The following is a 14,637-nucleotide window of genomic DNA, read 5'->3' as shown; positions in this document are numbered from 1 at the left end:
AAACACAGTACTACAGTTACATTAAATAGTCATTACCGTTAAATCTATTAATGAATAATGTCCAAATCAACAAAGAATAAAAACAATGACACGTTTAAAATCCTCTCATTCCCTCACCGTAGTAGCTGTTGTCAGTTTATCAACAGTGTTTCATTTAGAAAATATACTGCTTCTGAGATGTTTCTCTGACAAAAGCAGAAAACAGACTGGCAGCATAACAATAATGGTGCATGAGCTCAAACATCATACAATTAGGGTGATGTTTTTCAAGGGGAGTGGAAATGGGACGTAACCATTCCAGTGATCTAACATTTAGTCATGTAGGCTGGCTGCCTTTTGGCTCAGTATGGGATTATTTGGCACTCTTTGCAGACAGTATTTGCCATGAAAAGCTTTCACACTTTTTCTAAAATGGCACAAGAAGACATTTTCCTGTTGTTACTTAATGTACTCAGAGGACTTTGTCAGTTTAAAAGACATACAAACGCTGTCCCTTTAAGAAAGCCCTTTAAGAAGTTAACACTGTGGACTTTCACAGATTTTTTCTCGTCACAAATGAAAGACAGAACTTCTTTTCAATCAACGGAAACATCACTTCTCTTAAGTTGCAATATTTGATCTTATGCTGTCAGTCCATTTTGTTCTGAGATGAAAAGAACAGAAGTCAGACAAAGTCAAACAGAACCCTGAAAAAGAAAAACAACTTTGATGTGAAAATGATTGCAAGGTGCTGCCATGCAACCCTGCAGAATCGTCCAGAAAAATAACAACAGAACAGTCTGTTAGAGCGTAAAATATCCAACACATACATGAGTTCTCGAGGGATGGAGAAGGTCAAATAAGTTCATGAGAGGTTCAGGGGTCAAAGACAGAAAAACGGTCTTAGATCTGGTTGGAAAAGAATCTTGTATTTTCTCAGACAAGAGGGGCTCAGAGGTACTTTAATCCATTTAAAGGGCAGACAGAGTGAGGAACGAAACGAAAACCAAAAAGAGAAAAGGTTGTGAGAGCCTTCACCAGTTTGTAAAAACCAGTCCTCCTCGTGAAAGGGCTTTCATGGAGGCAGATGAACATCCAGGATGTGCACATTGGGAGTGAATAACATAACTTTTTGGAATGATTCTGTCACACGTTTGGCATCTAAATGAGAAATAAATCCAACAATGAGGGTTTGTGAGTCAGAAATAACAGAAACATTCATGTTACGAGGCCACTCAAAGTGTGTTAGATTTCCTCTGTGATTTTCTCATGTCAAGGTGCAGGGACAATCTTCACGTTTGCTGGTGCCAGACCTGACTGGTACATCAGCCAGCGCTTCAATGCTTCTCAAAACTTTTGTGTCTTTATTGTGCAATCGAACTAGAGAGTTGAAGGAGTAAAACTTGCAAAAACACATTTTAGAGATCAGAAAACCATCAACACTTTTTTCAGGTTTTGTCTTTTGCTGAGATGAATCTTGAAACACCTACACTGACCATGTGCACCTCGGCTCACATGGTGGCCATTTTCTGCTGACATCCCACTCTGGGTGGGAAGCTCAAAAGCTTTTAAACTGTTGTGGTGCTCTGTGTCAGGTTGTAGCCCAATAAACAAAGCAAATCTAAAAAAACTTTAACCATTTAGGGCCTATCGTTTAAAGACAAATAACTAAGATGAGCTGAAAGGGACATTTGCTCATGTTTAAAGTAGGGATTCACTGATCTGATCCTGGTATCGGGTATCGGCCTGATCCAGCCCCTCAAAGCTGGATCAGTCCAAACTTGCAACTAAGGTGAAACTATGATTAAGTCTCCAGGGTACAAAATTTATGATTGAATAGTTGTTTCTGTAAGTTTTCAAGCTTTTTTTTTTTTTTTTAACAAACTGCTGTTTAACATTTTAACACTTAAAGTTTAAATATGCATCAACTTCAGTTTTTCCATATGTATTCATTTTTTGTCTTTTACACAAAACATTACAAGTCTTATCCCACAGTAGAGCATGCAAGCTATTAGTTAACAATGGTATCAGATCAGTGTCAGTATCAGGACCAGAGAAGTTGGATCAGTGCATCCCTAGTTTCAAGTTATAATAAGAAAATTTAAGAGCATGTCAGTGACAGTCAGATGACAGCTTTTGCAACAGCAACTTCCTGTTAAAATTTTGCCAGGAAGTCACTGAATTCTGATATTACCATATAAAATTGTAATGTGATGACAGCAAAAATGGTGTGCACTGACTTGTATTTGTAAACAAGAAAAAAAATTAGTAACCGACTAGGTCCTAGCTAATACCACCAAAAGCCTGGTATGCTGTCAGCCTGTTCTATGGGATGCTGCGACAAAATTAAAAAGTTGTTATTAGCCGCTATCTTGCTAATATCAGTGACTGAATGGTAACAGCTGTTGTCTAAATTGATTGACAAATGTGTTGCATCTCTGGATATTTACTATCCAAATTTTTCTGGTGTTTTCTCATCAAAAGAAATTTATGATGATGAATTTCAGATTTCCAGATTTCATGAAACTCACAACATGAGGACATCTGTACAACCACACAACAGCATTTGAGCTTCCCACACTGAGTGTGACATCCACAGAGCGGATTGATGTTGGGCGTATTGTTTCCCACAATGCATTGTGAAAAATAGTAGCAGTACAACTGTTGGTCACTTACCAAACATATCCCATCATGCATTGTGCTGTAAGGGAAAATAGCAGACGGACGAGGGAGCACAGTTGTTTGTCTTTGTTATATCTGTTTTTTTTCTTTTCGTAACGACATGATCTCATTTTGACTGACAACATGCAGAATAGTTTTACTGACATTCTACAGAAATTAAGACCGTTTAATACAGAGTGAAGGGTTTTCTGTGGAGTCTCTAGTGTAATGATGATGACGACAGATGGGAGTTCACTTTGTAACAGAAAAATAAGTAGATGAGTTGGTTCTTTGATCGACTTCTTGATCGACTCTTATGATTATTTCTGAAAATATGCGAAAGCAGTGACATCATCAATTGCGAGATGGCAAGAAGTGTACCAAATGATGTTTTGCTAACTACTTAGCTCTCGAGAAGGTTTTTCCGCTTCTAGATTTCTGTAATAATAGATTTCTGGTCCCTCGTTTGTCCACAGTTTACTATCATGCACTGCTGTACATGATTTTAAACATCCCTCGGTCAGACACCAGTGATTGTTCGTTAATTTTCACAATGCATTGTTGAGGTAATTTGCTATACAAGGTTTGAAACTTCCACAATCAGGCATCACTACAGTATCCCTTTTTAAGGGCATCTTATAGTTGATATTTGAGACACAACCAATGGCTCACAGTGGCAACAGTAACATAGTGGATAAATTAAATTGATTTAATCAAAAATGTGTTTTGCAATAAGAGAGATAATTCTTATATCAGTGTTCATGATCTCAAATGTATTGTTGAGTTTTACTCATGTTTTATGCAAACTAAAGACACAAAACTGACCTCATAAAGCTTCAGCTTCCATCCCTCAGTTCATTCTCAACATATCCAATGAAATACAAATCAGTTAAATTTGTAGTTGAAAGCAAAAGGTGTACAGATCCCTCCTGGTTTGACGTGTTAGTTAAAAACAAAGCACTCAGTGACTGACACAAACCTCTGCTGAAGGGAATGTGAGGAAACAGGTGCTACTTTTTCTGTTTTGTCTGAGACTCCAGCCCTTTTCCATCATTCATGAGACCCAACAGGATCAGGGAATAAATAAATAAAAAGTAACATCAGAGCAACAGCAAAAAACAAACAAACAAACAAAGAAAAAAATCAAAATAAATCAACATGGTTTGCTTCATTTTACACCCAAAATGACCCACTGATCAGTAAAGTGCATTTATGCAACACCAAACAAACAAGATAATGTTGACAGCGAATCGGAAGTTGTGTTAAAAACGTATCTGGTTCATGACTGTGGCCGTGTGAGGCCTACCTGACTATAGCTGAAATCTGTTATTGACATAGATATTAACTCTACATGTATCTGACATTCCTGCCCTGAATTTACATTAAAGACTGATAACATTCGACAGAAATAAAATGACTCAAGAAAAGAATATATGGGTACATTCATAGATTAGATCTGGGCTTTTTAAGCTGTGACATAAGAAATCTAGAAACATCATGGGACAGGTTACATGAGGTTTAACCTGTTTGTCAAATAAAAGCATGCCTGATAGTTAAAAAAAAACAATAACAACACAAAGAGCCAATGCACTGAGTAACATTTTCACGTTTGCTTGTTTCACATTTGTAATACTCCTCACTGTACCTAAAATCAAAATATCTCCTTTGATGACGTATAGATGACAACTTGATCTGAGATTCATGTACGTGTAAGTGTGTGTCTGTGTGTGTCTGTGTGTGTTTGGGCCAACATGACAATAATGAGCTCCCTCCCAACTCACGACATAAGAAAACAACTCTTTTTTTTTTTTTAAACATGAGGCGAGAAAACTTAAGTGCTTTTACATTTGACCGCATGCAGTGTAATGTCTTTGAATGTTGCGAGACACCCTCGCAATAATTTTTGTTCTTTTTTTTCCTCCATAATTTTTAACTTTTTGATACCATGCAATAGAAGACGTGCAAAAAGATAACACCTAACTCCACAAACACATTTTTGATTGTTAATGGTATGTTATGAATGCTTATAACATGTTATGCTTTAGTCCATGCTGGCCTATAGAGAGACATTTGTGAGACAGCAGTACTTAAGCCACAGGTCAAACAAACACACAAGGGATGCATGGAGTGTAAAACAACATGGATCCATAAAAATCACAATCTTTAACTCTTACTCTATGTACCTATGGGATAAAACAATGCACAAAAAGTTCTTTGTCCTTTGTTTTCTTAAGTAATGTATTTGATTATCTTTTCTTAACTTAAAAGACAGTGTTTGATTGGCACTTGATCAGCACTTCTAAACAAGTTAGTGATATCTAACATTTGATCGCACATCTACAATTTCAGAAGCTGCAGAGGTCTAGTTTGGCACAGGTTGTACTATGGAGTCTATTATTACTTTTACTATCTTACCAATACTGTATAGTATTTCTATACACCTCGTTTTATGCTCCGGCCGTTCAGAGCACGTTTCTAATCAACAGACCAGACATCTTTTCAACTAAAATATTTTGTATAGTTTACTTATCAAATAGCAGCATTTTCATAACTTACAAAAAGTACATGTAAACCTATTCATTCAAAATCTTAGTAATTTCAAAGGTTCATACAACAGACATAAAACACAAAACAGGACAACATGCTACTATATTGCTTCCAATATTCTTTACATTTTCTTACTGTCAAACTAAATCATCAATGACAGAAATATGGACACCACCGGCTGATGATGAGTCATCATAATGCACAAACAAATCGCGAAGCTAATCTTAATCAGGCTTAGTTGGCACTCTCATCATCCACACAAATATAACATAGTTCACATTGTATCGACAACGCTGGACTGCATTTGGACTACAAACTAGAATAGCTACAATAAAGTACATATAGATCATATGACATGACATATTGTATTCCACAGAAATGAAGTCTAGTCATTTTTCAGATAAGAGGATATGCATAAAGGATGTCATTGTTTCGGCTTGAGGTCACAAACAAGTTCCCACCCTACTCTCGCTATCGCTCTGTCCTTACTATGCTTCGTTTAGAGGCTGAAACTTGAGCTCAGTTTGTTCAGCTGACAGATGAGTATTTATTCAACCAAGATTCGCCTTCTTCTGGACGGAAAAAAGGCCATAGTTCACGGTCTAAACTCACGGTCTAAATGTTCTTCTCGGAGAGGGAATTTGATACTTGGAGCTAATGTTGCTGGCTGGTCTTGTGGGTGTCACAGTATTTGGAGGCAGGTGTTTTCTGTGCATTTTAGCCTTGTGAACTCTACGGCCTGGGAAAATATTTTCATACCCTCATGACCTATAGTGCATAACTCCCACCACCACCAGCACCACAACCAGCAGCAGCAGCAGTAGCAGCAGCAGCACACCACCCATGAGAGGACAAGACAGGAGGAAGGAGAAAGAGGGGGAGAGCACAGTGTAGGTAGAGGGAAGAAGAAGAAGAAGAAGCACAAAGATAAGAGACACAGGAGGGTGAGAAACAGTAACATGCAGGGGAATAAAATGTTGAGAGAAAGAGGAAAGTTAATGAGGGGGCAGAGAGAAAGTATTTGGCACAATGTAGAGATCGAGAGCTTTTGACGGAGAGCTCTGTAGTCGAGCAGTCCGGTTGCATTGATAAAACATCCCTCTTGTTTTGTGCTTGTATCTTATTATAATGCTAAAATCTTGGGCAGTAAGAGGTTTTCTTATGCTTGGCCAGATTGGAGTTAATGGATGACTGTGAACCTTCCAGACACATAGTGAAAGAAAAGATTTCAGTGTTGCCACGGTTAATGTTCGCACACAAAGAGTTGTTGCTTTCCAACGTGAATCATGAAAATGAAAAGGCTATTTTAAGTTCCACCGAGGAAGAGAGGTTGGTTCTGATTTTCCTGAACACTATAGTCACAGCACTGACGAGGGCTGCACAAGACGGATATTTTGGTGACAGTGTTTTAATGTGTTAATTAACAACTAATCGTTTGAAGTCTCAGAAAGATGTGAAATGCACATCGCTCTTTCCAAGAGACCAAAGTGATGTCTTCAACTTTCCAATCCAGCTGTTAAAACCCAAGACTTTGGTTCACCAGTGATAACAAAAGGCAGAAAATTCAAACACTTTGAGACTTAGAACCTGCCAATGCTTAAGATTTTCTCTAAATAGAAAAACTCAGTCGTTCATTTTCTTAAAAACGTCTGATTGATTAATCGTTGCAGGCTGAGCGCCAGCCCTCACAGTCTTGTGTCCAGAAAGCTGATCTGAAGAGGGGGTGGGATGTGGAGGACAACTGATAAATGTCTCTCAGACTTTATAGATGCACGGACATGTAGCGAGGATAAATTTATGGGTTTGAAAATGTCTGCTAATTTACGTGCAGTGCATTGGTACCGGTAAACAGAAACATCACAAGACGCTGGAGTATAAATGCTCTTGTGGAGATTTATCCCTTCTGTCAGTATTGGTGGGTTATGTGACATAGATGTGCACATTAAAAGATACTCACATCCCCAGCAGGGACAGACACGCTTTACATTGTGTTCTTAATGTCTCACAGTGCAGTCTTTAGAGACCCAGTGTACTCAGGATGAACACCAAGGATAGCAGCACAGAAGGAAGCCAAGGTAATCTTCAGAGTGTTTGGAAATGCTCGAGACAATTAGCCTCCCTGCATTAGACAAACAATTGCCCATAAAAGACAACGATGCCGAAACATTTCACCATGTTTTATTACGTGTTCCGACTCGAAGTTAGTGAGCGTTAACGCGTTTTGGGAGTGATAACAGGCTGCCTCGATGAACTGCAGAATAGTTTTTTTTTTTTTTGTCTTGATGCAAATTAGGAAGGACGGCTCTCGAGAAAAAGCGAGTCCAAACCTTCTTTTCAAGTGTCACTCTACTTCCCTTTCATTAGAGTATGTCTCTAGACTATTTGGTACCCTTAATGTAAAGGCAAATGTTTCTTTGTTCACAGATATTGGTTCATACAGCTTCTCTTATCAAAATGCTTTTTCATAGTGCTTTGTTCTTGTTGCAAACTGAACTGGTGAGACACTGCTTTAAGGTAGCTTTACGTTTTAAGTATTAGGTTTTTTTTAAGTGTGTGACTAAGGCAAAAGTATCATCAGGTAAAAAAATAAAAAAAATCAAGAGTGTGGCCAATTGTTGGAATAAAAAAAACAACCTGCAGCTGGACTTAAAACATTAAGACTGGATTGCTTTTCATCGTCAAATGCTGAAATCAATCCATTTTCATTAGGTGAGAGGCTGGGTCACATCCAATGGGCTACTGAAGGCTGGACGACACGTCAAACAAAAAGAGAAGTCGCCAGAAAGATTTGGATTGAATGGAGATATACATCTATTCCTATAGCACCAAGAAAGGGTTCAACAACAACACGTTTGTGTTTGTAGCTGTGACTGAAAATGCAAATATGTTTCTTAGTGTTTGTGGTTTTTGCGGGAGCATCATCTATGTGTGTTCTCATGTAAAATATAGTTATACATTCCTGTGTGTCTCCTCTATCCTCTCACATTGATTATTTAACCCCTGAACTATCCTTGCAGACAGCAACAGTGAAGTTCAGACTGGGTTTACAGAGTTATACATTTCTTTCACTGCAACACAATATTTGATCCCTGTAAATAAAAAATAGCAATAGGCTAATATTGTTTTTACATTCAGATCAACCTGCAGTCACAGGTTTAAATTATCTATTTGTGTTTGAATGAGACCATGTCAATAAATAAAGGATGGAAGTATAAAACACCCAAATTTAGAAATGTCAATTATGATATGAGCCTGAATTTAACATATGTCAACATAGATGTGATTTCCTTAAAGAAATTATATTCAAGATTGCTTCCCCGTGGATGTGATTTCCTTAAAGAAATTATACTCAAGATTGCTTCCCCGTGGACTGAGATGACCTCAGGTGCTTGTCATAAACCTCTCCCCTGTATCAACGCGTCTGCATTGTACACTAAGAGCACAGGTTTGTAAAACAGCTCAATCAGCTGGCTGGAACTTTGCTCAGCTCACCGGGAGCCGAGGGTTTGCAACTAAAGTTATAACCAACAAAAAACCCAATCAGATAGAAAATAAAGTAAAAGAGCTATGAGGTTTTGGAGGAGGGTGAAGCCCTGCAGCCTCACCCTTGAATCTGCAGCTTGGCAGTGGACCAGTCCAGCTTACTCTGATCGCCATCGTCAAAAGGACTCGACACAGACTTTTAAAAAACATCAGGACATCAGTCCGAAAAACACATTCACATATCACACACACATATCTTGGTTGTCTCCCCCACCTCCTCCTTAGTGATTCTCTCATTTGATACTGAAATATTGAACAGATATTTGGACGTTTCTTTTTTCTATCCATCGTGACCCTCTCATTTCCCTTCTATCTCTGTCTTCATCCTTTCCTCTTCTTTTTCTTTTTAGCCCACCTTTTGTGGGTTGGTAGCACGCACGCCCTGCTCGTAGGTGATCCGCTGGCTGATCAGATACTGTGCTGCTTGCGTAGCGGCTGGCGACCCTGTTATGGTAACTTTACGGTTCCGAGTACCAGGAATGAACTCTCCTTTTTTGGAGATCTGGATGCGGGCTCCTGTTAGCTCCTGGTACTCTACCAGCGTTTTCCCTCCTTTCCCCAAAATGGCACCGACGAGATTTTCGGGCACAGCTATCTCAACCACGTCCTTGGCCCCATCTGCCAGCTTCTCTGTTGCCAACAGGGAGGAGGCCATCAGTGGGGATGAAGCATTTAGATAACCGTTGGAAGCCCCTGTCGCAGCAGCTAAAGAACCCAGGGAGAAGCCCCCAAGGCTTGTTGCAGGGTGGCCAGCACTGCCTGAGGCATCACTAGCATAGGAGGCCAAGAGGTTTGCTGCAGCAGCAGCAGCAGGGTTAGCACTAGCTGCTACTGCAGCAAGGACCCCGGATGCAGCTGCAGGATTGAGGCCAAGGCCCAGGGTGTTAGTGTTGTAGCCATAACTGGCCAATGTATTGAGGGCTGAGGTGATGGCCAGCAGGTCATTGCCGGAAAAGCTCGACATGGCAGCAGGGAAGGCCCCCATCCCCGTCAAGCCGGCCTGGCCCAGGAGACTGGAGGCAGTGGCGGCTGCTGCGGCGGCATTGGGCAGCACCTCTGCCGTGTTAGCGTAGGGTGAGCCTGTGGGGTTGGAGTTGGCCACCGGGCCAGAGACGTTGGAGTAACTGATGTTGAGGCAGCTGCTGCTCTGAGGGTCCTCCTGGATCTTTTGTACTATGATCTCCACAGCTTTGCGGTTCTGTTCGGGCTCCCCACTGATGGTCACCACTCGCTCCTGCAGGTTGATGCCCTCAGGCTTCTGGGAGAGCTGCACCCACGCCCCTGACTGCTCCATCACTGCTTTCACTGTGGCTCCACCTTTTCCGATGATCAGCCCAGCTGTACTATTGGGTACGATCAATTTGGCCTGTGGAGGAAAAAAGAGAAACGAAGTAGCAATAAAAGGAAGCAGGAGGATGATTTAACAGCATAAATGGCTGACAGAAAGAGGGATATCTCACTCTGAGTCAGAGTACTACAGCGGCTCCCGCTTTACTCAGCAGTTTGTTAATCCCAGGGGTTTAGGCTGCAGCTGCCACACGGCTCTGTCTCGCTATGAAAGACTGTAGGTAAAAATAACCACATACCCTCACATTTTCCTGACCCGACCAGTCTCTAGGTCACAGCACAGAGAACAAGACTGTTGACCAATAAACAAAGCGTCCTGGCAGTGGACGCTTATCCACCACATATTGGCCTGTTTGATGGTTCAAATCAACGTTGATCCAGGAGCAAGACTCTGATTTGGCTCTCTCTGTTGATCCAAATCTGCCTTTTTGATTCAGGTGTACATAAACCTTTACAGAAGAAACCTTAAAACTGACTTTGAACTTTACATGATAGGTCACAAGATGAACCATGAGTGTTTCACAAGTCAAATAATTTGAAAATTTGCACTCTCCAATACTTCTCAAAATGCAAGGAGGGTCTGCCAGCCGGGCTGCTGCTTGCTTGTTTACTAAAGGTTTAATCTCTTTTTGGCTGTCCTCCCATCATGTTTTACAATCCCCGAAAAAAATACACAAGAAGGGCAACTGTCAACTATTGTTAAATGGGAAGTTCCAGAAAAAAAGAGGACTTGAATACAAGGCAGCCAAATGATATCTTCAAATCACTACAACAATCAGACGTGAGAAACATTTCTTTGAGGTGTATTTTTTTTTAAGTTTGACCACAGCCCATCTGGAATGACTGGGGAGATTATTTTTTTGGACCTATACTGCAGCCAGCCACCAGGGGGAGCAGTTCTTGTGATGACCTCAATTTTAACCAAGCAAGATGACGTCCATTTTTTTTTTACTGTCTATGGTCAAAACTCTCTACTTATGTTCAACATCTTATGGGACTTGGGGGTCTGCGAGCTGAGCTGCTGCTAGCTCACCAGTATGAAACACTTGGGAATTAGTTGGTTAGAAATGTCCTTGTGTTAGGTAACAGCTGTCAGTTTTATGAAAGTCTGACAACGTGCTATAGCTATCATCTTCTGAAATAATATTAGCTAGCTAAGTTGTCCAGAGCGATCATATCTAACAGACGAAGAGTGGTTGAGGTGTTGCCGGGTGTTGACTGTATCTCACCTGTTTGACGCGGTCGGGGTTGACTGTGGTTTGTGGCTGCAGTATGCTGACTGGTTCTGGTTTCTGGGCGCTCTGGGGCATCTCCCGCACCTTTTCTGCGATGAAGTTGTGGACGCCATTGAGTGCTTCGACTGTACCCTGTATCAGACACACACGTTCTGTTGTTCCTGTAATGAGAGAGGAGCACAAACACAAGTGATCAGCTCCTGTAATGTGCTCTGAGTGGGTACTTGGCGAGCAGATTTGAGGGATTTGCTCGGGGCTGGACTAAAATCTACATTTATATTACGGTGTCTTGGCAATGAAGAACGTTCCTTGACATCTTACAAAGAGACCCAATTACTAAGCTATTCCTCGCTTCCTCCATTTACACAATCAACAGAGAAACAGCTGAAAGAAAGAAACCGTGCTCAGTTAGCAAGCCACATGGGGAGAGAAGGATTCCTCTTCAATGATGTAACTCTTTCACTGCTGGAGCGCTGAGCCAGGCAGCTCTTATAGACTAAACACACACTTGTTCCTCCTCCTGCTTCTTTCTACACCCACACGGACGACCCAGCCGGCATTATGTTGCCATGGCGAAGGGGCCGAGCCGTGGAAACAGGTGATGCAACAGCGAGTCCTTTATACTCGCTGAGACGATTTTTTAAACACTCTCCCTTTTGTACCAACCTCTCTGCCTCGCTTTCTTCAAGTTTCACTGATCTCTGGATGAAGTGAGAGGGAAACATCTCCCAGTTTCCTTACATGACTCAACAGACAGTGTAAATATGAACAAGGAAAATACTACAAAAGAGCCACGTTTGACACATCTGACGAGGAAAACTTGGAAACAGGAAAGATCAGACAGAGGAGTGAGACTGAATCAGGATGAAACATCTTTAAAAAAGGGTTTTTTCTTTTTCTGTGACATGTTGTCTTCATTGATCTGAATATCTTTACTTCCCGAGAAGCTACTACTTCAGAATAGCTAAATGAAATATTAATCTGTTTGATCAATGCTGATAAAATGGCTTTGTCAAAACCAGTTTGTCATTTCAGATATCCTATTCTTTGCATCTCTTCAGATCCTGAGAACAGGTAATGACCGAGTGATTCACCGATTCACACAACAGAGGATGCATTATGTATATCAAGAGACGTACAGACCCACAGCCCTTGTCATATCTGCTGAACATAAGCTGACTCATTTTAAATGACTGTTCAGTTGCATCACTTGACTTTTTCCCACAAAGAAATAAATCTTCATTTCTCTCATTTCTTCCTTCAAACGAGCCAATCTCATCCCATGTTTGAGCAGATTAAGTTGGTTTCTAATTCTGAACCCTGTGTGCTACATTCTCAGTTATTCCAGGATTAATAAGCTTATTTAACAGGACACATCATAAGCAATGTATTAAAATATTAGCAAGTCTAGCTTTAAGTTGAGAAAATGTTTCTTAAACCTTTCTTGTTTTTGTATTTTTCACTTTCTTTGCATGTAAAAATGAATTGTTTTCAGTCTCTGTGTTCTTGTTAGATAAGATTTCTGTGGCTTCTTTGACACTAGAGTTTTTTTTTTTTTTTTACTTGTTCTCAAATATCTTGGCAAGATAAAGTTTCCTGTTCTGTTGGAAGATAATTTATTCTTTGAGTATTTCCCCAGAGTTATTGCTCTGTTTTTCTTCAGGGCTGACTTTTTTCTTCACACTGGAAGAAGTGCTGCTCTTCTTCATTGTTCCAATCGAAACCTGATATCTAGATCTGGTATTTACTGTCACTATGAAATGTTAAAATGCACACCAGACCAAGTCATTCCTGATTGGTTCAGCTTGTCAAATAATTGATTCAAAGAGTCAATCGGTCACTTGATGTTAATCAGAAGGAGCACTCTAATTAGGCACAATGGTAGCTCCTGACCTATGAGTGACCTTCTTTCTTTAGCCCTTTGTTTCCTATAACAGCAGACATAATGAGGCTAACAGAAGACAGAAATAAAACATACAAGCAAAGAATTCATGTCCTTCATGATCATTGCTTTGCCACTTTCACTGCCAGTGGCCAACAAAACAAACCAGGAAACACACGCGCCTGAAAGACATCCAAACAGCCTATAAATGAAATCTGTGTGTGTTTCACACTGAGCCTCAGTGTGTGCCTCTCAGTGTCACTGCTCTGCACCTGCCTGTCATACTAAAAGTGACAAAGTGACAGACTGCAGGCACTTGACCCGTTGTAGATTTTTATGTCCTCGAATGCATTCATCACAGAAAATTATGACTGAACATTTCAAAATGACAGAAGATGCAATTCATCAAAGTAATCAAGAGTATTGGCTGCAGGAGGCGTTTTCAAGTGTTTCCAAAAGTCAGAGTGTTTTCAACAAAATCTGTGTGACTTCCAGTTCAGCTCCATTTTTACAGACATTCAAGGAGAATATCAAAGAAGGAATCCAAAAAAGTGAAGATGACTTTGGTGGTTTGGTTTCAGGGCCTCATCGGTCGCCCAGAAAGAGTCTTGGCATAAAATGCAAGTGTCATTCATGTTTTCTACCTGATTCACCCACAGTTCAATGCCAGCACCCATGTTGAGTGAATAGCTGGTGAATTTATGCCCATCTTAGCATGCATGGGGGTGTTGGTCTCAAAACGAAGAAAAGCAAGACACAAAGGTGGCAAATGCAATAGCACTTGGGATGGGTACGGAATTCTGTCAAAAGTACCGGGTACCAATTCGCGTAAAAGCGAGAAATACCATGTTTCTAAGGTACCTAAATGCAACCTTGTGACTGCAAGGGAGTGGAAGAGTAGGTGGTTTTCCAAGCTGGACACGAACACAGTTATCTATTTAAGAATAAATATGTTAAGTTAAAAAATAAATATATTTTATCATTAAGCAAATTGATATTTTTTACCACATATAAACACAAAAAGTACAGAAAATTGGTACCGTTGAGTACTGATACCAATTGCCAGGTACTGGGTATCGGTACCACATCGTTTCAAATGTAAGAGTTACAACAAAAAGGGGCCAATGGGAAAGAAAAATCTGTTTAGTTTCATGTGTTAAGACATTATTCTTATTTCTAGAAACTGGAAAAGTAAATTTTCTCTTTTCTTGTTCTGGACCAACAAGATGATTTTTATGTTTTGTTTAAAAACGCAAAAAAAAACAATGTTTGATTGTTGGACTGCCATCTCTGTCTCCTTCACTATGTAGATGATTCAGTAGCCATATGTTCCATTTATTGAAGTTAATGGTGTTCAATTCCACTTTTTTTTAGGACGGATACTAGTACAAGTACTTCCTCCTGAGAACTCACTGATACCGAGTACCAATACCACCAGTACTT

At 40.2% G+C, this 14,637-nt stretch overlaps 1 protein-coding gene across 2 annotated transcripts in view; it reads right to left on the bottom strand.

Moving 5' to 3' along the window:
- Nucleotides 1–1,432: 1,432 nt before the first annotated feature.
- Nucleotides 1,433–14,637, bottom strand: part of nova1 (NOVA alternative splicing regulator 1) — a 43,367-nt gene continuing 30,162 nt past the window's right edge. For both annotated transcript variants that reach the window (XM_074672004.1, XM_074672005.1), the window contains exons 3-4: nt 11,307–11,473; nt 1,433–10,096 (exon numbers count right to left, since the gene is read on the bottom strand). In XM_074672004.1, the coding sequence (XP_074528105.1) occupies nt 9,077–10,096; nt 11,307–11,473 (1,187 nt within the window). In that variant the 3' untranslated portion in view covers nt 1,433–9,076. The remainder of the gene's footprint in view (nt 10,097–11,306; nt 11,474–14,637) is intronic.

This window comes from Halichoeres trimaculatus, unplaced genomic scaffold (assembly GCF_033239565.1).
Source record: "Halichoeres trimaculatus isolate MK-OKI-2021-1 unplaced genomic scaffold, fHalTri1.1 fHalTri1_scaffold_6, whole genome shotgun sequence".
NCBI lineage: Eukaryota > Metazoa > Chordata > Actinopteri > Labriformes > Labridae > Halichoeres > Halichoeres trimaculatus.
Note: the sequence above shows the minus strand (reverse complement) of the source record. Positions and strands in the feature narration are given on the sequence as shown.